Genomic DNA, 25670 nt, shown 5'->3' with positions numbered 1-25670 from the left:
ATATATACATGGAGCCCTGGTGGCAAAGTGGTTAAGAGCTCAGCTGCTAACAAAAGGTCCAGGATCAGCAGTTCAAATCCACCAGCCACTCCTTGGAAATCATATGGGGCAGTTATGCTCTGTCCTATTGGGTTGCTGTGAGTTGTAATCGACTGGACGGCAATGGGTTATATATATACTCATATATATATATATATATGACATTTGGTACTGAGAGTGGTTCTTGAGGTACAAAATTATAGGGGTGAGTTTTCTGAATTGGTTCTCAGATCTGCTAGCCTTAAAGGTGCTGATGACTCTGCCTTCGATAGCAAAGAGGGAACTGCTAATCCATGGCATGAGGCGGCAATAGACATATGCAAAATATCACCACCAGTGGATCAAATATTTGTGAGAGACAAGGCTCTGGGTGACTGCATATTTGATACTTCTCTACAATTTTGTCAGAATGAGAAGTATAAGGAAGCTGCCCAGTTGGTCCTACTTTCTCTAGACAAAGTGGTGAAAGAAGAAATGGGCTCAGAAAAAATATACGAAACAATGGTTGTCAAGGCACTGTGACACTACATCAGGCAATGAAGGGATGAAGGACAGTGGCCCCTGGGACGGGGAGACAAGTGAGGTGAGTCCTGTGATCGCCCCAGCTTGCTGCCCTGAGAGAATTTTCAGGTGCAGCACAGGGAGGCGGAACCCAGGTGGAGCTGGAGACTCCCTGAGGTGGGGAGATGGAGCTAAGGGTTCAGAGAGACCAAGAGGGCTAGAGTTCACAGGACAGAACACAGGAGAGGATAGAGCTGCACAGAGAGAGAACTCAAGATAGCTGCAGAGGATCCCCATGAGTATTCAGCAGAGTGAGTGATATATTCACAATATTGATGGTGGTGATGGTTTCACAGGTTTATAATATGTCAAAACTTATTACATTGTACACTTAAGTATTTGCAGTCTATTATAATTAAATTATACTTCAATAAAATGCTTAAAAAGACAACAAAACTTTAGTGTTTATAAGAATTATAAGAGAAGTTGCTCAAAAGATTCTTTTAGTAAAACTTCAGTGGAACCAAAAATCTGCTCTTGTAAATAATCTCTCCTCACTGATTCTGATGCAGAAGGTCCAGAGCCTTAACTTTGAGAAATATTGCTTCGTTAAGGTTTCTGCTAAGGTCACCCAAACTTAGTCAATGTCACTTATGCAGAGGATGGTTAGGAAAAAAGCTGAAATCAGGTAGCACAAAGCGTCAGTACAATTGCAACAGACAAATTTGCTTACTATTCTCACACTTGTACTTATTGGGTAATCCACATGTTGAATGAGTTGATGGAAACAGTGGAATCATGTGGAATCAGTACCCCGATTCAATGACAAAGGGCAAAAGAAGAAACATTAGTAAACTTATTGAGCCTCATTTCCTCATATAAAACTGGAGACTATAAAATTCTCTAGAATTTTTTAAGGATTAAAAATTACATAAATATAAAAGCTTGTGCTACACTGCTTTATCTTTCCAAAACATCAGGTTGCTGATTCACTAATTTTCTAGTGAAGTGGCCCAAGCCACTAGGACTTCCTGATTAGTTGTTTTGGGGGTTGTTTCCTGGCTGGACCTTTATTTTCTTATTTTTTAATCTTATTTTAAGATTTTAAATTATTGTTTTTCATATTCTTATATTTTCATTTCTTTTTACTTGTGTTATTGTTTAATTTATTTATATTTTATTAATGACTTTTTTGATTTTATTTTTAAACATATTTGCGTGTGTGACTTGAAAGACTCTGTACTTTTCCAGAAAGATACACGAGATTTTGTATGTATTAGCCAGTGCTCTTTTCTCCTTATGGTAAAAAGGCAGGGCCTCAAAGCCCATCAGCTCGAAATCATTGTTATCACCCTGGATTATCATGTATAAGGTCCAGGTCTGGAACACCTAGCTTATCATCAAATGAAAACCCTGAAAGGGGCTAAATTGATAAACCCATCTACTGTTGGTTTTATGCCATTAGCCTGCGATTTTCCAAAAGATCATGAACACATGCTACCTGTTTGGAACAGCCATCTATGTTGATGGTATTTTAGTTTGTCCCACCAGTTCCACCATATGTAAGCATCTCCTTTGAAGCATCTTGGGAAGATCAGGGCAGCACCCCTTCCAGCTCAGATTTAAATCTAAGATCTCTGTTTGAGTAATGAGGTGGTAGGATATTCTGTTTTCTAGCAACGGCTCCAAATGCTAGATATCAAACCCACCATTGTCCCGGAAAGGGTTTTTAGGCCCTTTAGTACTACATTAGTACAGAATCGATTTTTTTTCCTCATCCAAGCTGGATATGTATGGTCAAACCTGATACCATCAATGTGGCATCTCAGTTTTAAAGTCTCTCAGTTGCTGTCCTCCAACTCTTAGAAGAATTTGGTTATACTATCACCAATTTGGAAAACCCTGGCAGCATAGTGGTTAAGTGCTACGGCTGCTGACTGAAAGGTCAGCAGTTTGAATCCACCAGGCGCTCCCTGGAAACTCTATGGGGCAGTTCTACTCTGTCCTATAGAGTTGCTATGAGTTGGAACTGACTCCACAGCAATGAGTTTTTTTGTTTGTTTGTTTTTTTTTTAATCACGGATTCACCAGCCGTCTGTCAGTTTGTCATACTGTGGTGGTTTGCATGTCGTTGTGGTGCTGGAAGCTATGCCACCAGTATTTCAAACACCAGCAGGGTCACCTGTGGTGGACAGGTTTCAGCAGAGATTCCAGACTAAGACAGACTAAGCAGAAAAGCCTGGTGATCTACTTTCAGAATTAGCCAGTGAAAACTTCTGGATCACAACAGAATATTGTCCAACTCCTTCATTAGGAGGAATTAATCACTGGAGGAGGACAGTTTGTTTGCTGAAGTAAAAGGCCAGCGAGGGTGAGGGAGACCCTCAGTGAGATGGATTTGCACAATCGCCAACATGGTGGATTCAAACATACTTGTGATTATGAGGATGGTATAGGACTAAGCAACATTACGTTCTATTGTACATAAGGTCACTATAACTTGGAGTCGACGCTACCACGTCTGTCTGTCTACCTACCTACCTACCTACCTACCTATCTATCTATCTGTCTATCTAATCTATCACCAGTTAGTTTCTTTTTGGGTATGGACACCATTCCCTGAATGCTCTTATTACAACCATTCCAAGCTGAGGATAACACTTGCAGAGATTTGAATAGATCAAGCCAGTCTGTATACAATTCCCAGCATAAATATTCTCTTCCTCTACTTTGCCATGCAATGGACTCTTAGCAGAGGGCATCTCTGTGGCTCCCCACCCATGCATTACTCAGGCCTAATTAGGTGATGTATCTTTTGTGTTTGTGTAGTACTGATTTTGCTTCTATTATAGCCCAGGATGCACTGTGCATAATTGGTAATTTGTCTCTTTACTCTGAGGACAGAGATCGTGTCTGATTCATCTCTGAATCCTTACAACTCAGCACTGTTCCTACTTTGTATCAGGTAATTAGCTGATGTTTAATGATCGCTTCATTCTCTAATATTTCTTTATATAACATCATAGTTTTATAAATTCAAGAAACACCAAATTTATTCACTTTCCTTTAATGAATATTTGTTACAAAAACAGAGGTATAAAGTCTTGTTCCCAAGTCCAAACCCTTTTTAACGTAAACCTCGAGTTTTCTGAATTACCCGTGTGAAGTAATTCTCTTTATGCCTGAAAAATGGTTTTATTGCAATGTCTGAGATAAAAATATGTTTTACAAGAAGCATATGACAAACATTTCAAGAGTACAAAATTAGTTGTAAAAATAACAATTTACTGGTAATCTGACATTGTATTAGAAAATGCAAAGCCTTTTGATGTAAAAGTTTTTGTGGGTGTTTGTTTTGATTTTTCTAATTTGTTTGTTTATACTGAGTGCCCATTTTTATAACTTAGCTTCCCATGCAGAGGTAACTGTTTGCATGCATTTAATCTACCCATTACATATAATTCAAGGCTCAATATTTTCAGTGGGATAACAGCTCACTACTCTGAGATGTGAATTGTAATGAATCCCGCGACAAGGATTTTCTTTGATGTAATCCAAAGGTAGCTAGAACTTCTAATGTCAAGATGTAAAAACTTGTAAGGGGCTATATTTTCCTCAGTTCCTAACCCACAGGAGGCTAACCCCACAATTGCTTTCATGTTTCTCATTGAGGGAAAAAAAAAAAATGCTATTTGCGTACAGAATTGTTTCATGATTGGTTTTTGTGTTGATGATTTTGAAGTTTCTGAAGTCGAAGTGGCCCTCAGAATTTTCCTTTCGGTCAGATGATAGACTTAGGGTTTTATAAACTTTGGTGTCCGGTTTCTGGTTTTTCACTGAGAACGACCTTCCCTTGATCGTCTTCTAGATCCTGGTTAGGAAGAAGAAAGAACATATAGACTGTAAATGTGATGAAACTTTAGAGTTTAAGAACATGATATTCTATGCATAACTATCTTTATCAAAGTCTGTCATTTCTTAGTGTAATAAATGTTACATTGTTTTCTTAATAATACTTTCAGTTGATAGTGAGGAAGCCAAAGTTATCTTTTAATCAGAAGTATAAGAAAAGAGTAAGTTAAAATTTGGTAATTTTAATTCTTTAGAAAATTTGGATGTTTACAAGAAAGCCCTGATAAATCCTTGAGTTACAAAATAATTGTGCAATTGATCCTTTAATCCAAATAACTGTACATTGGAGTGGCCTAAAATCAGATATGCCTATAATGGATTTATAAGCCTTTAATCTTTGAATGTATACAAATGTAAGGCAACCTAAGTGAAAAAATTAAAAAATGCACATAAGTATAGTTATGAAGAAAATTATATCTCCTATGTGATGTATGCTTGTATATAATCTACACATTATATCAAGAGCTTTGTAAATAGTTACATTAGCAGTTTTCTGTATGTATACATTTAGAATTTGTATATGTCTCAAAATAGTATTCTCTCAAAAAAAAATTTTTTTTATAGTGATCAGGTCAAACTGTAACCTACTTTTGCTCTGCTCTGGCATTCAAGAATTTATTTTTGACTAGACTGTACTTGATTCTACTTCGTTCACAGCCAAGCGTCCACCCAAAGATACCTTGGAAGAAAGGCCTAACAATCTACTTGTGAATTCAGTCAGTAAAAACCCCCGTGAAGCACGGTTCTCCTCTGACACACGCAGGACTGCCATGAGTCAAAGCTGATTCCATGACAACCGGTTTTGTTGTTCTTAGACTCTACTAATAGTGTCGAACATGAACAATTTATTTTCTGATTCTTATTATCAAAGTACTGTACCTCAAAAGTGACTAACTTTTCTCCCTGACAACAAAATTCAATAAAATACATCAACACACTCTGCTTTCTTTGGTGTCGTGTGTAAATGTTACCACAGTCAATATACTTACCTTGGACTCGCTTGTTGGCTTGCACTTTCCTCACAGGTGTGTCTAAAATTAAATAGTCATAGTTAGAAGTACTTCAGATTAATTAGAAATTATGTCTGAAATCAGACAGGAGACTATAATTAAGCAGAAAAGTCTAAAATTTTACATATGCATTACTTAAACATGTAAGTTTTCTTTTGGAGTAGTAAATTTTATGATTGCAAGTGGTCTGCATTGGCAATGGACAAATAGACATTTCTTTTCCATGTATCATAGTGGATGTTAACTATTTTCAAAACACATTTTCATTATGGCATTTGTGCTATTTTTGCATAAAGTAAATGATTTACATTACTTTTTCACCCTTTTGTAAGAAGTATCACTTTCCAGAGTTATGTACCTATTTTGCCAGGCACTCATCCCCATTTGTAATGTTTCAGACTTCTGACTCTAAAATTCTTGACATTATAGATCAAACAGTGATTATCTTATAGTACATGAAGACAACAACATAGCATTGACTTAACAGCTCTAGAATGTAACAATAAGCAATTCAGGAAATGTGTGCCACTATCTCTCAAAATTCAATTCCAATCTTACAAGACAATTAAAAAAATAAACTAGTTAGAAATAACAAAACCTTCATATTTAAGAACATCAAGTGTTTCGTTAACAGGGCTTTGAACCAGTCTGCTCTGGATCGGATCTAACCTATGCTGAGAATTTGCATTTTTACCAAGTTCCTTGCTGAGAATTTACATTTCCAACAAGTTCCCAGAAATTTATACATATAAATCACCTAGGAAAAAAAAAACCAAAAAACAAAACCCATTGCCCCAGAGTCAATTCCGACTCATATCAACTCTATAGGACAGAGAGTTTCCAAGTTGCGGCCAATTTCTTAACCACTGTGCCACCAGAGCTCATCTTATTAAAATGTAGATCCGAATTCAGTATATCTGGGGGTAGAAAAGCCCATTCTCAGCAGGGAACGTGTTAGAAACGCAAATTCTCAGCAGGGGGTTGAACAGAAGGAAACTATTCAAAGCCCTATTTCATAATTACGTAACTTTTGTTGTTGTTGTAGTATTGAGTATTTCTCAATTCCTTATTTTTCTTTTAACGGACTGACAAGATTACCTGTGTGGTGCAATGGCTTGCTTTCCTATGGCCTTTGGATGGGAGTATACAGATAAGGTAATTGTGGCCCATCAAGGGGATTGGATGGCTTGTTAACAGTGCAAATAAGGTTTATGGCACCTTTGTGGGGGTGGGACCATGCAAATAAGACCTATGGAAACCTAACAAAGGGATTGGTCAGCTTTGCCATCCTGCTAGGCTTACAATGAGCCATCCCAGAGGCGGGAGGAGAGGATGTCATCACCACCCAGAAAGAACAGCCAGGAGCAGAGCGTGTCCTTTGGACCCAGGATTCCGGCACTGAGACGCTCCTGGAACCAGGAGACTGAGAGAGAGAAGTAACACTGAAGACAGTGAGAAGCGGTGGCAGAGAAATGGCAGCAAGGCAGGAGACCGGCAGAAGAGGGCACAGTGGGTTTCCCCACCCACGGAGCAAGAAAGCTTAATGCCTTTGGGCAGGAGGCTTGATGGTGGAGTAGGGTGCCTCTGGGCACTTGGTGGAGCTAGATTTGCCGACCCATGGAGCTAGAGCTGAGCACCTTCAAGCTGAGGCTTACTGGCGGAGTGAGGTGCCTCTAGGCACTTATTGGCAGAGCTAAAAGAGCTTTGTAACACTTGCCTCAGCACGGCAGAGGCTGAGGAGCCAGCACGGCAGAGGCTGGGGGCCAGAGAGAGGCATGCCTGTGGGCACGGCTGAGAAGAGGCTGTCCTGATGGAAGAACTGTATCCTGAGTGTTCCTGGACCTGAACTGTTACCTTCTACTTCCCCAATAAATCCCATAATGGTGATTATTGTCTGTGAGTTGTGGGTGGCCCTTGCAACGAACTATCAAACCCAGCAGAGAAGTAGAGAGTGCCATGGGAGGGACGGTTGGTGTCAGAATTGGTAAAGAAGGCAGAGAGAGGAGGCATGTCTGACCTCCACCTCATAGCAATCCGTTTTGGGCTGTTGATCTTGATCCCCTTTTCTCCCTGTGAAGTTAGAGGAGGTCAGATGCCTCCGCCACACCATTTTTACAACCTGGTAGGCCTAAGTTCATATTTTCACAACTGTTGATGGACATTGAGACCAAAGAGTAAATTGGTTCTTACAGAAACTTAATTTTTCTGTTTATCTTTATTTTTTCTCCATATTTTGACTTTTTAAAATATATGTATATCATCTATGTTGGGCAATGAAATCAACATCTTTATATTATATAAATGTTTCAATTTTCTGAAATCCTATAAAAAGTAGCCATGAAACTATTACCATGAGTAATTCTGGTGTATGACACCAAGTTAAAAAAAAAAAGAAACAATATTTTTTTCAAATTTTGAGGAATTCTGTTTCTGTCTAGATAGCTTATTTCCAACGTGTCATTTTTCCATCCCAGAATATAAGGTGTATAACCATTTTCCACACAATATTAATCAAACCTGTTGCCGTCAAGTTGTTTCCGACTCATAGAGACCCTATAGGACAGAGTAGAACTGCCCCATAGGGTTTCCAAGGAGTGGCTGGTGGATTTGAACTGCTGACCTTTTGTTAGCAGCTGAGCTCTTAACCACTGCCCCACCAAGGCTCTGACACCATAGTAATACTACAATAAAATATGGAACTATAGAAAATCTCATTAGACTGGATAAGGAGGGAAAGCTATGATAATATCAAAATAAGAAGTGCTTTATGTGTCAAGTGACTTTATCTTTAAAAGAAAAGCATGATAAAAGTGTAGAAAATCGGGTTTTCTCCCCTTGGCCCTCCGCTATATCAAAATGAATGAGAGTTGTGTTAGGTCATGTTAAGAGAAGCAAAATGAGTGAAGGTGAATCTGTTACCTGAATCATTTGGCACACACGGCCTTGCCCAAAACCTGATTCCTAAAACATGCAAAGTGCCTCAGCCCAATTATTGCAAATTGCTACATTTTTGCATTGCTATGACTTTGGAAATTTAAGGTAAGGGTGTTGTTTTACCTTCATGACCATGATAATGTGAGTTGGAGATAATACTGATAGTAGCCAGCATTCACGGAGAGCTCACTATTCCAAGGGCTCTTCATCTGTTAACTATAGGCTACATAAGGAACACTACCGTCTGCGCTCTTCAGATGAAGAAACCAAAGCAGAAAACAGTCAACTAAGCGAAGATGACTGGAGGTGGAGCACAGATTGGAGCCAGTTACACCCTGATTCTCTAAGCTCCACAAAAGCCAGGAATCTTAACAAAGCTTTATTGGCAGATTTGCCAAAACCTTCCAAAATGACTTTTCTGGTTCCCTTCTCCGTAGCCTAATGTTCTCCCTTAATTTCTCTAGTAGTTTCTGTATACTTTGTCCTATCTAAGATAAGCATGAAAAACTGATGGGCAGAGTTTAACAACTCTATACGCACTTTGTAAAAATTTTTGTTTTAGTTAATGGCTCTGAAATATTTCAGTGATAAATCACAGCATCTGTACCAGTGGACTACTTAGCCATGTTAATAGTCATCACTTAAATGATTAGGACATACACTCAATTCAACAAAATATACGGCTATATGTACCACAATATAAACAGTTTAGGTAGGAAATACCAAGGTTTAAGATGAAGACCATATCAGTCTGAAAGACACAAAAAGTCAGTTTGTATTCACAATCGTTTCTTGGTAAATCTGTGTCCCTTAGGATCTAGACAAGAAGACATTTGTGACTTAGTGATGACCCAATGGTTTTACATGGCTGAAAAAAAAATGCTAGCATATCCAATTAATGTAACTATGATGCTTCTACTGTCTTTCCAATGGGAAGAAAAATACTGGGAATGTTTTGATAAAAACTTAGGATGTGGCACTGTGGAAACAGCCTTATATGTGTAACAGAGAAACCACATATTGGGGACTAAAGGATTAATCTCTGGGATGAACAAAAACAATTAAGAGAGAAGTCCATTAACTAGGAAGCAACAGAATATCACACTCCAATTTATAGTAGATATGTCTTCTTTTCTTGGTTTAAGCAATTCTTAAGTACTTAGTTTTATTATCTATAATGGATTCATTAACAAGGACTTATTAAAGGGAAAGAAAAGAAAACATACTTACCTGAAGTTTAAGCCTAAATAAATTAAAGCAATATAAACAAATGCAGCTACTAATTGATACATTCTCTAAAAAACACTGCCATTCTACAAAGCTGCTTACTATGGCAAGGATTACAAAAAAAAAAAAGAATTCAATTTAATCTTCATAATGTGTTGGCCTATTCCCTCGAATTCCTAATGTTTTGCCAGCAGACAGGCGTGTGGGGTAGATAACTGACTTCTGTGTTGGATGTTACAAGACCCTTTGGTGTCATATGGCTTTGGTTGCGTCAGGTACTCCCTGTGGTCTGAAAGGAAATCTGGTAATTTTCAGACACATACATTTCTGTTGAGGGGAAATTCAATCATTGGTTGAAAGAAATTATGCATTTTTATTACCACTTGCAAGTCTTTAAACAGTGTATAAGAGACTTTTATCTGTATTTAAATAAAGCATAAAAGAAACAATAATTGCCCAAATTACCCAGGGTCCCAAGAGAATTTACATCTTCTTGGACATAATGATCCAACTTTTACAATGATCAGCAGCAAACCCATACGGACTATACTGTGGATAAATACCAAACTTCAGTTGTGTTTCTTAATTGGTATATTGTTTCAAAGAGTATATTTGTTTTTTACTAAATAATTTAAATACTTGTTTCTCTAAAGCATTTTGGCATTTTGCTAATTTAATTGTTAATAAAATAAACCAAAAATCTATTTATTCAAATTTCGGTGATCCAGGGGGAGGGAAGGAGGGATGAATAGGTAAAGCACAGGGCATTTTTAAGGCGGTAAAATGATTCTGTGTGATGTTGTAATTCATGGCGGACACACGCCATTATACATTTGGCAAAACCCATAGAACTGTACAGCACCAAGATTAAACACCAGTGTAAACTATGGACATTAGTTAATAATAATGTATCAGTTCATTTGCTCACAAGTTGTGACAAATGCACCACAGGAAGGAAGGCTAAATGTCACTAAGAGGAGAAGCAGTGTGTAAGGGAGGGGAGACAGCGAACTCTGTACTTCCTGCACAGTGTTTCTGGAAACATAAAACTGCTCTAAAAAATAAAGTCTATTAATTTAAAAAATTCCAATGATCCAAATTAGAGTTTATTAGCATAAATTATTTCTTTGAATAATTACCATTTAGAGTTTGTGTAAGATTTTGAATTCTTTTTTTTCTTCCTTTGCTTTTAAAGTAGGACCATTTAATGCCATAAACAGAGAACATTGCATACTTTAAGGATTAAGATTAATATCATATGCAAAAATAACATAATCCCCAGGAATAGATTATCACCCGAATTGTTAGAAGGAACAGATACACATTCCCAGCAATGTAGTCTGGAAAAGAAAGTTACTAAATGCACTGGTTTTACTCTATCTATCACTTAAAGAATCCATAAACATGCCTTTTATTATTGTTATGGGGGCGGTGAATACATTTTTAAAATAGAAAAAGTATATCAGTTTGGGCTTGTTTAAACAACTAGCAATTTAATTGTTTTTCTCCTTTTACTTGCTTAAAATATCTTTACGATTATCTGTGTCAAAGCCAAACACAAAAAAAAAAAATGTATTCATTGCTCCTCAATGTTTATCCCGTATAACTTTTTAAAGACTGTGAAAACTAGTAATCATTTCTTCACAGCTATTGCTTAGACTACTATTGAATCAATGATTCTGTTAAGACAATACATGATGTTGTCTTTTTCGACCCTAGTTTAAAAACAAAACCAACACACAAACAATCCCTACGTGTTCAGTCTTTAAAAAGCTGACGAACTCAGTCACCAGAACCGTTAAGTGGGTTAGTGTTTTCTTTTACTAACCTCCCTGAAGCAGTCTTTTGATTTCTTCATCTTCAGATAAATGACCATCACCACCTTCAACGAATTTGGTGACTTTGGTGACCTCTGAGTAGATACATGTTTATAGTATAAATTGGTTTACGTAATAAAAAAAACAGGTGACTTGATGTAATAAATCACGGCATCTACCCAGCAATGAATTCCAGACCAACACTCAGGCCTTTCTCCGTTTTTAGTGCTGTGGTTGATAAATCACTTTTCTCATACTTTGAACAATGTATAACAAACGTGCAATCAATACGACTGCCAACTGAGTTTCATTGCCTGTCTTTTGACTTTTTTTCTTATGTTGGGGTGGAACTCAAAGGAAGAAATGAGATATAGCAGAAACCATGTAAAAGGCCTAGAAGGTTATTTTGAGTCTGACAGGGACGGATGGTTAGTTTGCTAGACATGCCGACCTTCTTGCAGCAGTTTCTTCAGAGTGTCTTCTGTGTCCCCGCCACCAGCAGAGATCCTAGTGTATTTTATTTCCGGACCTAAAGAAAAGGTAATCGAAAAGGCCTACATCAGGAGCAGGGAAACTTTTTCTGCAAAGGGACAGACAGTAAATATTTTAGGCTTCTCAGGCCAGATGGTCTCTGTTAAAACTATTTAACTCGGCTGTTGTCCTGTCAAAGCAGCCAGAGACAACATGTAAACCAACGAGAGTGGTTGTGTTCCAATAAAACTTGATTTACAAACAGGCCCCACAGGTCATGATTTTGTGCCGGAAACAATGGCGTAAAAAAATACAGAGTAGCTGAATTCAGAATTTTTGGCTAATTGATAGGTGGAAGGCTGCTGCAGATGTTTACTACAATTTTTGATCAATTGCTTTATACAAACTTGAATATATTTTAAATATGTAAATCTATACACTTAAGATCCATAGAAAATAAAAGGAGGGAGTGGTTTTCCTTCTAGGACTCAGTAACTCAATAAGTCATTAATAAGCAGCAAAGTGAAGATAATGTATTATATAATATTCCTGCTTACAATAAAAACACATGCTTATAGATTGATCTAGCAATTTCCAGTTCGGAATAAAACAGATTGCATATTTAGAATCATTATTTCTACCAAACAAAAACAAACTGACTTTGGTAACCACCATGAACCATGCTGTGTTTCTCTAATGATTCTCCTTACAGAGAAGTTACGGGTTTAACCACTGTTTGTTCTTTATAATCTGGACATTGTTACATGTATGACATCAAAGGTTACCTTTGATGATTCGTTCCTCCCTTGTCTCTTTTTCAGTTATTTCCACAGGCTTGCCGTCAATGATTTTGGTGTACTTTTTAATAATTGGCTCTGAAAGTAGAGGAAGAAAAACGCATTTGATTTATCCCCAAATGGTGTCTAAACTGCCATAAAGTAGACATTTTAATGATTAAATGTATTTCTTAAAACAATACCATTTAGGATTCAATTATAATCATTTTTGAAACATATCTCAAATAAATTCAGATTACTAGAGCTCTAAAAGTTAACAGTTATGTCTCGAATCTTGCGTGAGGGAGAGGGCCAGCTGGAAAGCTAACTCTCCAGGTCAAACTTGTTTCCCGGCCGTGGAATGAGTATTTAGTGAGAATTCAAGGAGTTACATATCATTAGAATGGGAACCCTATAAGTCTTACTAGTTGCTAGTGATTCAGTTCTGACTCATAGCAACCAGAGTGTCAGAGTAGACCTGTGCTCCATAGGGTTCTCAATGGCTGGTTTTTTGGAAGTAGATCACCAAGCCTTTCTTCCGAGGTGCCTTTGGGTGGACTCTAACCTCCAACCTTTTGGTTAGTGGCAGAGAGTGTTAACCATTTGCGTCACTCAGTGACTCCATAATAAGCCCTAGTATGGCTTATTAAAGCCCAAAAAACCAAACCCATTGCCATCAAGTTGATTCCGACTCATAGTCCCTACAGGACAGAGTAGAACTGCCCCATAGGGTTTCCAAGGAGTGCCTGGTGGATTTGAACTGCCGACCTTTTGGTTAGCAGTCGTAGCTCTTGACCACTACTCCACCAGGGTTTTCAGTATGGCTTATTAGCTGGAGTCTTATACAATGGCTGCTATATATTCCTCTATTTCTGAATATATTATGTTCTTTTGCATTGATATTTTTGTTATCACTACATTTTGTAATCATCACTTGAATATGCAGAAGTTATGACAGTTTCGTTGGATCTAGTAAATTAATGATTAAATTAATTCCAATTTAGATCCATGAAAAAGAAAAATACATTTTATTTCTGATTGGCTAATAAGAAGCCATAACTGAGAAGGTCATTCCCACAATGTATATAAAGTAAAAACCAACATAAAACAACCGATGTTTGATAGTTTTAATCCAACACTATATCAAAAGAATCCCAGAGATTCCAGCTAGGCACCAGAACACCTATATAACGCACCTCTGTGAATCACTTCAGTTACTGTTTTGCCTTCTGTAATCAGTCTGAATTCAGGCTTATCTTCAGTTCCGAGCTTTGTTATTGTGGGTCCTGAGGCATTATTTTAGGAGACAAATGATCATGTTAAAAGCAGTCCTTTACATTTACCAGAATAGGAAATTTATTTCAACATTTTTGTTACTCAGATATCAAAGTGGTTTCAGGCTTTTGAAATCGGTTTAAACATTTCCTATCGTCTTCACATTAGGCAATATTTATGTGAACAAATGACTCAGTCTACTGGTGTACTGCTAAAATTACTTTTATCTGAATTTAAAGTGATGGATAAAGTATAATCATGCAAAATACTATACGTGGCCACACTTTGAATCATAGAGCATGTACAAATTTGAGTTGCTCTGATGTAATATACATACACATATCAAGCATCGTTAATTTTATTTTTATTTTTTTAATTATTCAATACTTACAATTTTGATCTTAAAAGGGCACAGGACTGAACATACGAACATCTCAACTTTATGCCTACCTTTAAGCTGCCGAGTTTCAGGTTTTATGGAAATAAATGATTTTGAATACTTACCGTAAGTGAACAGTCCTTCAAATGCAAGAGTTAAATAAGTGCAGTATTTGACTTGCAAAATGATTTTGCTCCAGGAGAAAATCATTTTGAATGTTAGAAAGCTGATTACTACATTAGTTAATCAAGACTATTTCACAGAGGAAAAGAAAAATAAGGTTCAGTACATTTAACTCATACTGTAATACCCTTCAATGGTTGAATGTCATTATAATTGCTAATTTTTGATAAGATTTATTTGCTTGTCCAGAAATTGTCAATGTACACCATTACCCAGAACTAAATAGTCTAACACAATCTAAGTAATGAAAAACAGAGTACAGTTCTTTAAAACTGTAAGTATTTCACATCATAATATTTGCTTTATGGGGCAAAGTGGTATCGATCATCAAACTATAAGATCAGGTTTTTAAGGTCTGGCAACTTCAAAAATAATGTACACCTAAGGAATTTAAAGATAAGAATTCAGCTAATAAAATATCTGAATTAACATTACTTTAGAAAAGTCTCAACTGAAATTTCAGAAACATCTTCTATGAAGTAAGTTCTATGAAAGCAGAGATTTTTATCATTATTTTTTCATATTTATTCCCAGCACCTGCAAGACTACCCAGAACAATGGATGCCCAATAAATATTTGTTGAATTGAATTTCAGTTTATTTATTCTTAAGTATGAAGTTTGGTTAAGAAACAACTTAAAATTGTGTCTTGGGGTCTCGTTTACTTAAGAGTCATCAGTGAATCCGCAGAAGTTCCTACCGTGAGAACGAAATACCAGTAGCAATATTAGAAGCTAGACAACTCTAAATGGCTGTGAAGGGAAGTATTTATTTCCTTCATTATGTTAGACAGAAGGAAAACTTTTGAATTTTGGAACTGAAGAGTTATTAATGAATAGGTGACATGACACCATTTTTCATCCATGTTCCCTCGTTAGGAAGAACCAAGTAGAGCAGCTCCTCCACAGTTCTCCTAACTGCAGAAAGATTAATATGGGTAGAATCCCAATGATGGGGAAGATTGGGAAAGATGATGAAGAAGCTTGAAAGAGAAAGGAATCTTTGCAAATAAGAACAATGGCACATATGAATAATTTCAGTTATAGAAGCTGTGTTCAAGTGATAATACAAAATTTTAGGGACTCTGATTTTAACAGTACGAGAATTTTAAAATCAAGTGTATGATCAAGGATTATTTGTTCATTTTTTTACTAAAATGATGAGAAATATTTTCTCAATAAAAAATCTGTAATTTAATTTTCTGCTTAAAACATCAAATTCTCTTCTTCAATGTGTAAAAATAACCAAATGGCTGTGTTGTTGAAATGACCATAAGTATAGTATTTTAAAAAAAATAAGCACAGTTTTAAAAGAATAAGTCAATTTTAGGTCTCAAGAATGACTGAAAATGTAGATAACTAATTAGCAATGAAATGAGCTTTCATCCTTGTGTTTTCAATGTTTACATTTTAAGCCATAGCTTGCTTTAAAAGGAATAGACAGAAGTATTACAGAAATTGCCATCTCATCTCACAGATTGAGAACAAATACCAAAATCAAAGATAATTACGATAATAGTTTGCCTGAGATGTAATCAAAACATAATCTATTCCTTTTTTGGAAGACAACTTCTATCTATATTATAGAATAAAGAAGATAACCAGGTCTTTTCTCTGTGGCAAGTCATCACATAAAACACTTAAATACGGAAATGAAAAATTCTGAAGGAGCTAACTAAAATACAGTGAAATGAAGGTGACATCAAGGATGTTGGATTTGGCAGCAGGAGTAGAGAGAAAAGTGACTGCTTGTTTAATGTTCTAATCTGAAACATCGGTGAGAAGTTATCTATAAATTCAGGGCTGGAATTATGGATTATATGGTTCCACTCAGTATACCAGTTACTTAGTTTCTCTTCTGTCTCTGGTGGTCTGATTTTAAAATACATCATGTGAGGTTGTGATTTTTAAGAGCTTTTATCAATTTACTGTTTCTATGCTCTATTATTGGAAACCCTGGTGGCGTACTGGTTAAGTGCTATGGCTGCTAACCAAAAGGTCGGCAGTTCGAATCCACCAGGCGCTCCTTGGAAACTCTATGGGGCAGTTCTGTTCTGTCCTATAGGGTCGCTCTGAGTCAGAACCGACTAGATGGCAACAGGTTTTTCTTTATGGTCTATTAGGATGCTGAATGAAAGAAAAATACTTGCACTTTTTTAGAAGAGCTTCTTATAATAGTACAAAGGGACTCATGTCAAGAGATTGGAAACAAAGCCTTAAAAGGTATACTGTGAAAGAATCTAACTGCAGGAAAAAATCCAGGAATTGTCTGCTTAATGAGTTATCTGGGTACTAGCGCTAATACAACAGTCAATTAGGCTCGAATTAAATCAAGTACCAGCAAATGTACTGAAAGTATTAGGAACGCAGCATCTACTGCGCTAAACAATTGGCCCTCCGCATTCTGCAGTTACATGAGCATGCCATGGGGGTAGAAATATTTAGCATGTTAGTTTCAAAACGAATGTAGATACATTCATAGAAATCAGTTTATTATATGGATTTTTTTTTTCCACAGTAAAAGGAACCATGTATAACATTGATTTTACCTTCAGTTTTGACAATAGGGTGAAGACTGCCTTGAATCACTTTAATTTTTGGTTCCACAACTTTGGTTATAATTTTAGTTGCTGAAAAGTATAGAAAGTGGAACATAAATGATGTTTACATAAAAAGAACCTAAACAAAAGCTTTCTGTCTTTTTTTTTTTTTTTCTTTGAAGAGATCACTGAGGTATCAGATGTGGTAATATGCTCAGGCAGTCAGATACAGGCAATATTCATGATACATTATTTACTATCTTCTCATGTCCAGATGTTGCGGTCTGAGGTACAGTAACTTGGATTTGTTCCAGTGAAACATGCACTCACTAAATGAGGAATTCTACCTAGAAATCTATACTTTTGAACTGTACCACTAAAGTTCTTTACCTTCTTTTGTACTTCTTGAAAATAGTGGCTGCATAGCAACAGAAGACAAACATAATTAATTTTATGCAATTCATAATATGTAAAATTGCGTGGTTGGATTCTCGCTCAATTAGAAGGAAAAAAACAACAAAAAAAGGCTATTTTTTTCATGCATTTGATAACAGTGATACAGAAAGAAAATATGAAAAATAGTTCAGAATACTTAAAAAGAAATTTCAGCCAGCCAGACATGAGCTCTATGCAACAAAATATGGTATGACCAGTCTTTTAAGTTCCAGGATAAAATGTCTTTGATTTTGAGTTTTATTATCATAGAATTGTTTTAAACTTAAAGTATGTATTTTAAATGGATGTCATCTACCTAAGTAAGATGATAATGCACAAGATTTATTTAAAATAATAGCCAACTATGCGGTTGACTTTTGGTTGTATACATTGACCGAAGTGTGCTTCTGGTGCCTCACACCTGCAGCTACTGGCTTTTTGGCATTTGTAATCCGAAGCCTTCAAAGATGGCTCCATGAGCCAACGGGCTGCACTGAAGCTGACTTTGCAATCACAACAGGTGATGCCGGCACATGAGCGATGGGATGTTAGCACACCTAGGGTTTCTGTGACGTTCTACCTCAGCCTTCTGAAGTGTCTAGCTGTGTCAGCTTTTTGAATCAGTGTAGATTGTAGACCTTAACTGAGACTATGTTTTGGTCATGTCAGATGCTCTATCTTGAGATCTCAGGTTATGAAACTCTAAATATATGAAATCTGTATTCAGTTATTGATTCTACCATCATATATGGTCTTACCACAGAGGAACCTCTCCATGAAGGTCAAATTCATAGAGGTCTCTGCTGCAGCTGTCATCCTGGTTAATTACTGTTAGCTTAATTTTTACATAATGTTAGGGAACTTGAAGTTTAGCGTGTTTACTTAGCCGGTGGATTTGTTCCAATATATAATATATATAAACACACACACACGTATATATAATACAGACACACACACACACGTATATGTATTTTAGTGGAGAAAGATGACATAACATTTCTGATGAATAGAGCCCATAAGGATTCTTTAATTTGTTATAAAATATATCTTTAACAAAATTGTATACTTTCAGACTGGAATTTATGCCATTTTGAAACACAGTTTTCTAACTGAATCTTTGAACACTGTGCTAAGCTGGCCGGATATCGGAATTACGTGTTTTATTATTACATAATTGAAATCAGTAAGAGCAGAGGACATTTTGTTTTGCTCTTTATAGTGACTGTATTCTTTTACAATACCTGGTCTAAATCGTAAGGAAAATTTTCTTCATTAAATAACTGAAAGATCATGTTATAAAATAGAGTCCTTTTCTAACCAGAATAAATGTGAGAATTTTAGCTACTGATATATTTGAGTGTGTAACTGTAGAGTCAAAACAAAATGAAAAGAATTTCTGCTTTTGAAAGCTACAATGAAAACACAGAAAAGACAAAGAAAGAAAAAAAGGCAAAATGAAAAAGAAATCTTATAAGGTACATTTATGACAGTGAAATTGGCTTTATGGTTGTTTCCTTAAGTCATAGAGGTATAATTTTGATAATCTGGTAGTGTCACAAAAAAAAGGCATCTTGGAGTCTAGAAAGTTTATCACCTCACAGTCCAGCTTTGGATGCAGAGAACTTTTCAGCCACCAGCTCGTAACATTTGTATCCTGCCACACCCCTTTCCACCTGCCCTTAGGGTGCTCAGGGCTTGAAGGAGGAATGAAGGATAAGTCCCTTAGCAAAGCTGTTTCTGTGTCCACACAGCCTAATTTTCAGGTAGCTCTTGAGTGCCGTTTTTGCTATCTCTCGCCTTTGTCTGTCTGTCTGTCTCGTTCCCTGTCCCTCTGCCAAGCTAGCCTTTATAGTTTACTGCCTTTCTCAGATCTTACCAGTCCCGCTGTTGGGCGGCTTAGGGAAGATTCATTGGATTGAAGGGCATGGCCAAGGTTGAGAGATCTTTCTCCACCCAGCCTTCAAGCCCTGGCTCAAATGGGATGAGATTCACCATTATTTGCAACTCTAAATACCAGATTATCAATAGTCTCTGTTTGTAAATACAAAGGAAATTACTGTGTTTTCTTTCTTTACATCATCCGACTTACATATAACAAACGTTCTTATGTACTTACTGTAGACAGTCATGGGGATTTCTTTGAAGGTACTACCACGAACAAACTGAAAATAAATGCTTGTATTTAGTACCATACATGTGGCAGTTATATTTAAAAAATCATAGCATTGTTGTAATTCTTATTAAAGTAAAAGTAATGAAGCTATCGTTACACTTAATAGAAATAAAGTGAGGTTCCCATGGAAATAATCTTCTAAAAAACATATCTCCTTACTATACTGGCCAGTTGACAGAAAAATCATCAGATTTGTCATTCTATAATAATTTATTAAATAACATTTCTCTTCGTCTCTGGTATTGTGACACTATAAAGACAAGGAACAAAATATACTTTGCCTCTCACTACTGTGATTAGTGACATTTTTTATAAACAAACTTTCCCTAATATTTGGTAGCAGCAGTGTTCGATAATAGAAAGATTATAGTTGTTTATGTGCATGTCTTATTGTGCCAGGTGGACAGTAAGTTTTGAAAAAAAGGGCCATCTCTGATTGAAATTAGTATTTTTCATAACACTTAAAACACTGCCTGGGTCCAAGTTGCTTTTTCAGAGATATTTATTGGATAAAGCCATGGAGAAATGATGTTGTTACTTCCTTCCAGGTGGGTTGGTGCTGAATTAGCAACAAAGAACAACCTGAGCCCAGTGCACATCGATTTCTTTCTTTCTTTTTTGTTTAATAATATTTTCTTGTGTTTAAGGTGGAAGTTTACACAGCAAAGTAGGTTCCCGTTTAACAATTTCTGCACAAATGATTCAGTGATGTTGGTTACATTTTTCACAATATGTCATCATTCTCATTCATTCCGTTCTGGTTGTACCATTTCTAGTACTCTAGTTTCCCTGCCCCTTTACCTTCTCATCTTTGCTTTAGAGGAATTTTGACCATCTGGTCTCATACAGATGATTTGTTAAGGAAGCTTATTACTCACCAGTGATAGTCTTTATTTTATGAGCCAATCTGTTATTTAGCTAAAAGGTGAACTCAAGGGATAATTTTGGTTGAAAGTTTAAAGAATATCTCAGGGTGATAGTCTTGGGGAGTCCTCTAGTCTCAACTGGTTGAGGACATGCCTCTATGTCTTAATGCCTACATTTCTAGTCCACCACACTAAGCCTGTAATATCTGTTCAACATATTAAAAATAAATGAAGTATCATTTTGTACCTTAATTTGGATGTATTTGATCAGTTTATTAAGTATTTCCAGCAGCTGATCATTTCCAACCGGTGTGTCTATGAAGAGGAATAGTAAATGAATATTGTTAAGAAAGTGTGAAATAAAGATCTAGGTGCCAATTGAAAAATGATGAGTTCAGTAATTACTAACCTGCTGGATAGAGGAGCTTATCTACAACATGAATGACACCGTTTGTTGTCATGATGTCAGATTCTCTGGATTTCAATTCATTGACCAGAAGTGTATCGTTTACCTGTCAACACAGGTGAATAAGGTCAATGAGAAATTTAATGAGGAAAGAACATTAAGATAATTTAGAGATGGCTCTGCACTATCATAAATGTCTTCTACAGAACTTACTCCTTTCAGATAAATTTTGCTTCCTTGAGTGGTCTTTAGAATGTTGGTAACACCAGGTTCGAATCCCTTTCCAATGAAAACTCCTGGTGTCAAGTGGTAAAGAATGATGTTTTGAAGAGCATTTTTATCCCCTAGGATAAAAAGAAATGCATTTATTTAACACTATGTCATACTTCAGACACTGTGACACTACCAGGACCTTGGTGTAAAACATGCCTTTTTCTTTAACTATCTTCCCACACGCTATTATTTCTATACCGTCATTGTCCTCTCAAGTCGATATCAAAACCATGCCAAAACATACAGTTATTTCAATCAGACCAATTAAAATATGACCCAACTTACTGGGAGAACAGAATCAAATGACTGTTGACATTCTGAGTACTGCCCCCTTTCTCACCTAATTGCATGGCCTTTGATAGAAATTACTTAAGGGAACATCCAGCCAACAGCATGACTCTTGTTAGCTGCCATCGAGTCAGCCCAGACAAATGGAGACTCCATGAACAATGGGATCAGACCGTTGTGATCCATAGGGCTTTCACTGGCTTGTTCTTTGGAAGTAGGTCACCAGGTCTTTCTTCCTGGTATGTCTTGGTCTGGAAGCTCCACTGAAACCTATTCAGCATCATTGCAACACTCAAGCCTTCACTGACAGACAGGTGGTGGCTGTGCATAAGATACATTGGCTGGAACTGGCATTCAGGTCTCACGCATGGAAGGTAAGAATTCTACCACTGAATCACCACGTGTCCTCCAACAGCATGATAGGAAAAAGTTAATTCAGAACATTAATGAGCGACCCTCCATTTATCTCAAGTGGAATTAAAGGGATCAAATGCTAGCCACGAATATGAAAGAAGGGACATTTTTGTCCCTTCCGTTATGAAGGAAGGCTCACATCTGGCCAGAAAAGGCTGATGAAGACGTTAGAAACTGAAGTTAAAGGGCAAACATCTGGTAATCACTTCTACTCACGCATCAGGATTTCCTTCTCTTCATTAGTCATTCCTTTAAAGGCATCGTTGGTTGGCACAAATAAGGTCCAGTCCCCAGGTTGTGTCAGAAGATCTTTCAAGTCTGCAGCTTCGAGTAAGCTGAGGAAGATGCTGAACAGGAAGGAAGTATGTTTATTTCGTTAGTTTTAAATTTTAAATGTGCTAACCTAAGTGTCCATCAACAGATGAATGGATAAACAAAATGTGGCACATACATACAATGGAATATTACTCAGCCATAAAGAGAAATGAAGTCCTAATCCATGCTACAAAATGGATGAACCTTGAAAATCTTGATCTGAAGTAAGTCATTCACAAAAGGACAAATATTGTATGATCTCACTTACAGGAAATAACAAGAAAAGACAAATGTATAGAGACCAAAATTTGTTAGTGGTAAACAAGGGCAGGAAGGAAGCAGAAACAGTGAGCCATTGTTTAGGAAGCAGTGAACGTTTATGGTGATGGAAAATTTGGCAACAATTATGGGTGATGGTTATACGTGATTAATGTAACCGATATCACTAAATTGTACACCTAAAAATATTGCATTGGCAAATGCGTTTTATGTATTTTTACAACAATAAAAAATCAGGTGTGCTCACCAACAATGCATTAACATAGAATCCATGAATTGCAGAAAGCATGAAAAACATTTTCATATATTTCAAATGCAATTTACTTATTAAAAAAGTTTTATCATGGGGAAATGATTTAAATATTCATGGTAATTCTTAAATTTCTCAAACTCTGTTTTTAGTGTGTCAAACTCAGTGAGGTCACGTTGTTGTTGTTAGGTGTCTTGAGTCAGTTCGGACTCACAGCGACCCCACATACAACAGAAGGAAACACTGCCTGGTCCTGCGCCATCGTGACAATCACTGCTGTTTGAGCCCATTGTTGCAGCCACTGTGTCAATCTGTCTCACTGAAGGTCTTCTTTCTCGCTGACCCTCTACTTTACCAAGCATGATGTCCTTCTCCAGGGATTGGTCCTTCCAGACAACATGACCAAAGTATGTGAGATGAAGTCATCCTCCCTTCTAAGGAGGATTCAGGCTGCATTTCTTCCAAGACAGATTTGTTTGTTCTTCTGGAAGTCCGTGGTATGTCAATGTTCGTCACCAACACCATAATTTAAAGGCGTCAATTCTTCTTCAGTCTTCCTGATTCACTGTCCAGCTTTAGTGTGCATATGAGACACTTGAAAATACCATGGTTTGGGTCAGGAGCACCTTAGTCCTTAAAGGGACATCTTCGCTTTTTAACACTTTAAAGGGGTCTTTTTGCAGCAGATTTGCCCAGTGCAATGCGTCGTCTGATTTCTTGACTGTTGTTTCCATGGGTGTTGATTGCAGATCCAAGTGAAGTGAAATCCTTGGCAATTTCAATATTTTCTCTGTTTATCGTGATGTTGCTTATTGGTCTAGTTGTGAGGATTTTTATTTTCTTTATATTGAGGTGTAATCCATACTGAAGGCTGCAGTCTTTGATCTTCAACAGTAAGTGCTTCAAGTCCTCTTCACTTTCAGCAAACAAGGTTGTGTCACCTGCATATCACAGGTTGTTAATGAGTCTTCCTCCAATCCTGATGCTGTGTTCTTCATATAATCCAGCTTCTCAGATTATTTGCTCAGCAGACAGATTGAACTAGTATGGTGAAAGGATACAAACCGGACACACAGCTTTTCTGATTTTAAACCCAGTATCTCCTTGTTCTGTTCGAATGACTGCCTCTTAGTCTATATTACAGGTTCCTCATGAGCAAATTAAGTGTTGCGGAATTCTTGTTCTTCACAATGTTATCCATATTTGTTATGATCTACACAGTGGAATGCCTTTGCATAGTCAGTAAAACACAGGTAAACATCTTTCTGAGGTCATACAATATAACAAAACAGAAGCATATTTTTTTCATTTAGTATTCTATAAAATAGTCTTTGCTAGTATATTCATCATTTTATTAAACTTAATTATAGAAGCATTGCAAGAAGCAGTTCAGTCTACTAGCTGTTTTGTTTTTGTTTTTTTTTTTTTCTCATCAAATCATATTATTTTGCACCAAGGAGCAAAATAAATAGTGTTTAAAACATATTTCAATTTTGAAAACATTCACAATGACTTCTAATTCTAAATTCTGTTCTTAGCAAAACAGGAGGCTGAATGGCTTTTGGGATACTAACTGATCAAAAAAAGAAAAAAATGCCAGTTGCTCCATTGTTTTGTGGAAGTGACACTAATAAGCTTACCTAAAGCGTTTATCCTGTTTTAATTTTTCGTGTAGTGATTTCTCTGCTGGTTTGATGATCTCTCGGAATATGTGAATAGCACCATTTCTCCCTTGCTTGCTTCCTCTCACCATGCATGAATTTTCAATGCAGACGGCCTAGCAAGGGGAAGAAAGAAGCATGCTCTCATTTCCTTACTTGAAACTTCTTATGTGGATATAGACGCATAATTAAATTTCTGGACTGACCCTTCAGAGAGGTCACCTGATCCCTTGGGCCGGAGGAAATAGCTTCTCTCCTGTTTCGAAGGTTTTGCACAATCTGATCTCGCACTTCTTATCCAACCAGGTTTTCTGCTACTATTCAAGCTACCTCAGGCTTCCAGCAGATAGTTCGTCAGTAAATTACAAAAATTCCATGGAATTCCATTTCTGCATTTTCTATTGTTTTTACTCTATTCCTCTCTAGGTTTTAACTATTCCTCCAGCCTCTTATAAAAAAAACAATCCAGTTGCCATCAAGTTTATTCCGACTCATGGCAACCTCACATGTTTCAGAGTAGGACTGTGTTCCATGGGGTTCTCAAGGGCTGTGATCTTTCAGAAGTAGATCACCAGGCCTTTCTTCTGAGGTGCCACTGGGTGGGTTGGAACTGCTAGCTTCTCAGTTAGTAGCTGAGCATTTCACTGTTTTCGCCACCCAAGGACTCCCCACACCTTCTTTAGGTCAATATTAACCATAAAGTTTCCAGTGACTCCAGGGCCCTTTGTGATCTTCCTTTCCTTTAGATTCAATTAAAGAAAAATTTTCTCTCTTGTTTGGACTATAAGACCCATTCAACTGTAAATCAAATCAGTGACTTAGTGATAGCTTTTAAACAAATGTAATACATGTTAATGTATAATTTAAAGTATAGCTCATTTTCTGAATCATTAAAGTGCATGTCTTGGAATGGGAGCAGCGCAGTGAGAAGCTACGGTGTGTCATACCCAATTCTAGGTGCTATACGGTTTCTTATGAGACCTTTTAACAGTAGCTGCATGTGTTTCTGGGCAGAAACTGAATGATACCACTAGTTTCCCTGTCATTTGGATAAGTAATGTTTTATAGAAAGTTGTCCTCAGATAAAAATCCATTTGAACCACTTTATAGGGTCCAGGAATCTCTGTATTCCTATGTAAGTTTATCTTGAAAGTCATCCAATAAGATTCAATTGGTGAGTAAAGCATCTTAACATTAAAAGTTCATCCTACATATTTAATTCTAGCTAAAAATTATCTTGCGAACTAT

At 36.8% G+C, this 25670-nt stretch overlaps 1 protein-coding gene across 1 annotated transcript in view; it reads right to left on the bottom strand.

Annotated features, from left to right (window-relative positions):
- Positions 1–4373: 4373 nt before the first annotated feature.
- POSTN (periostin) overlaps positions 4374–25670 on the bottom strand; it is a 37984-nt gene continuing 16687 nt past the window's right edge. The window contains 13 exon segments of the mRNA XM_023724921.1: positions 4374–4411; positions 5442–5483; positions 11452–11535; positions 11892–11969; positions 12697–12786; positions 13884–13973; positions 17072–17152; positions 19614–19659; positions 20784–20851; positions 20946–21048; positions 21156–21286; positions 22134–22264; positions 24402–24577. Coding sequence (XP_023580689.1) covers positions 4374–4411; positions 5442–5483; positions 11452–11535; positions 11892–11969; positions 12697–12786; positions 13884–13973; positions 17072–17152; positions 19614–19659; positions 20784–20851; positions 20946–21048; positions 21156–21286; positions 22134–22264; positions 24402–24577 — 1158 coding nt within the window.

Source organism: Trichechus manatus, unplaced genomic scaffold (assembly GCF_000243295.1).
Source record: "Trichechus manatus latirostris isolate Lorelei unplaced genomic scaffold, TriManLat1.0 scaffold00270, whole genome shotgun sequence".
Lineage (NCBI taxonomy): Eukaryota > Metazoa > Chordata > Mammalia > Sirenia > Trichechidae > Trichechus > Trichechus manatus.
This window is presented reverse-complemented; position numbering and strand designations above follow the sequence as displayed.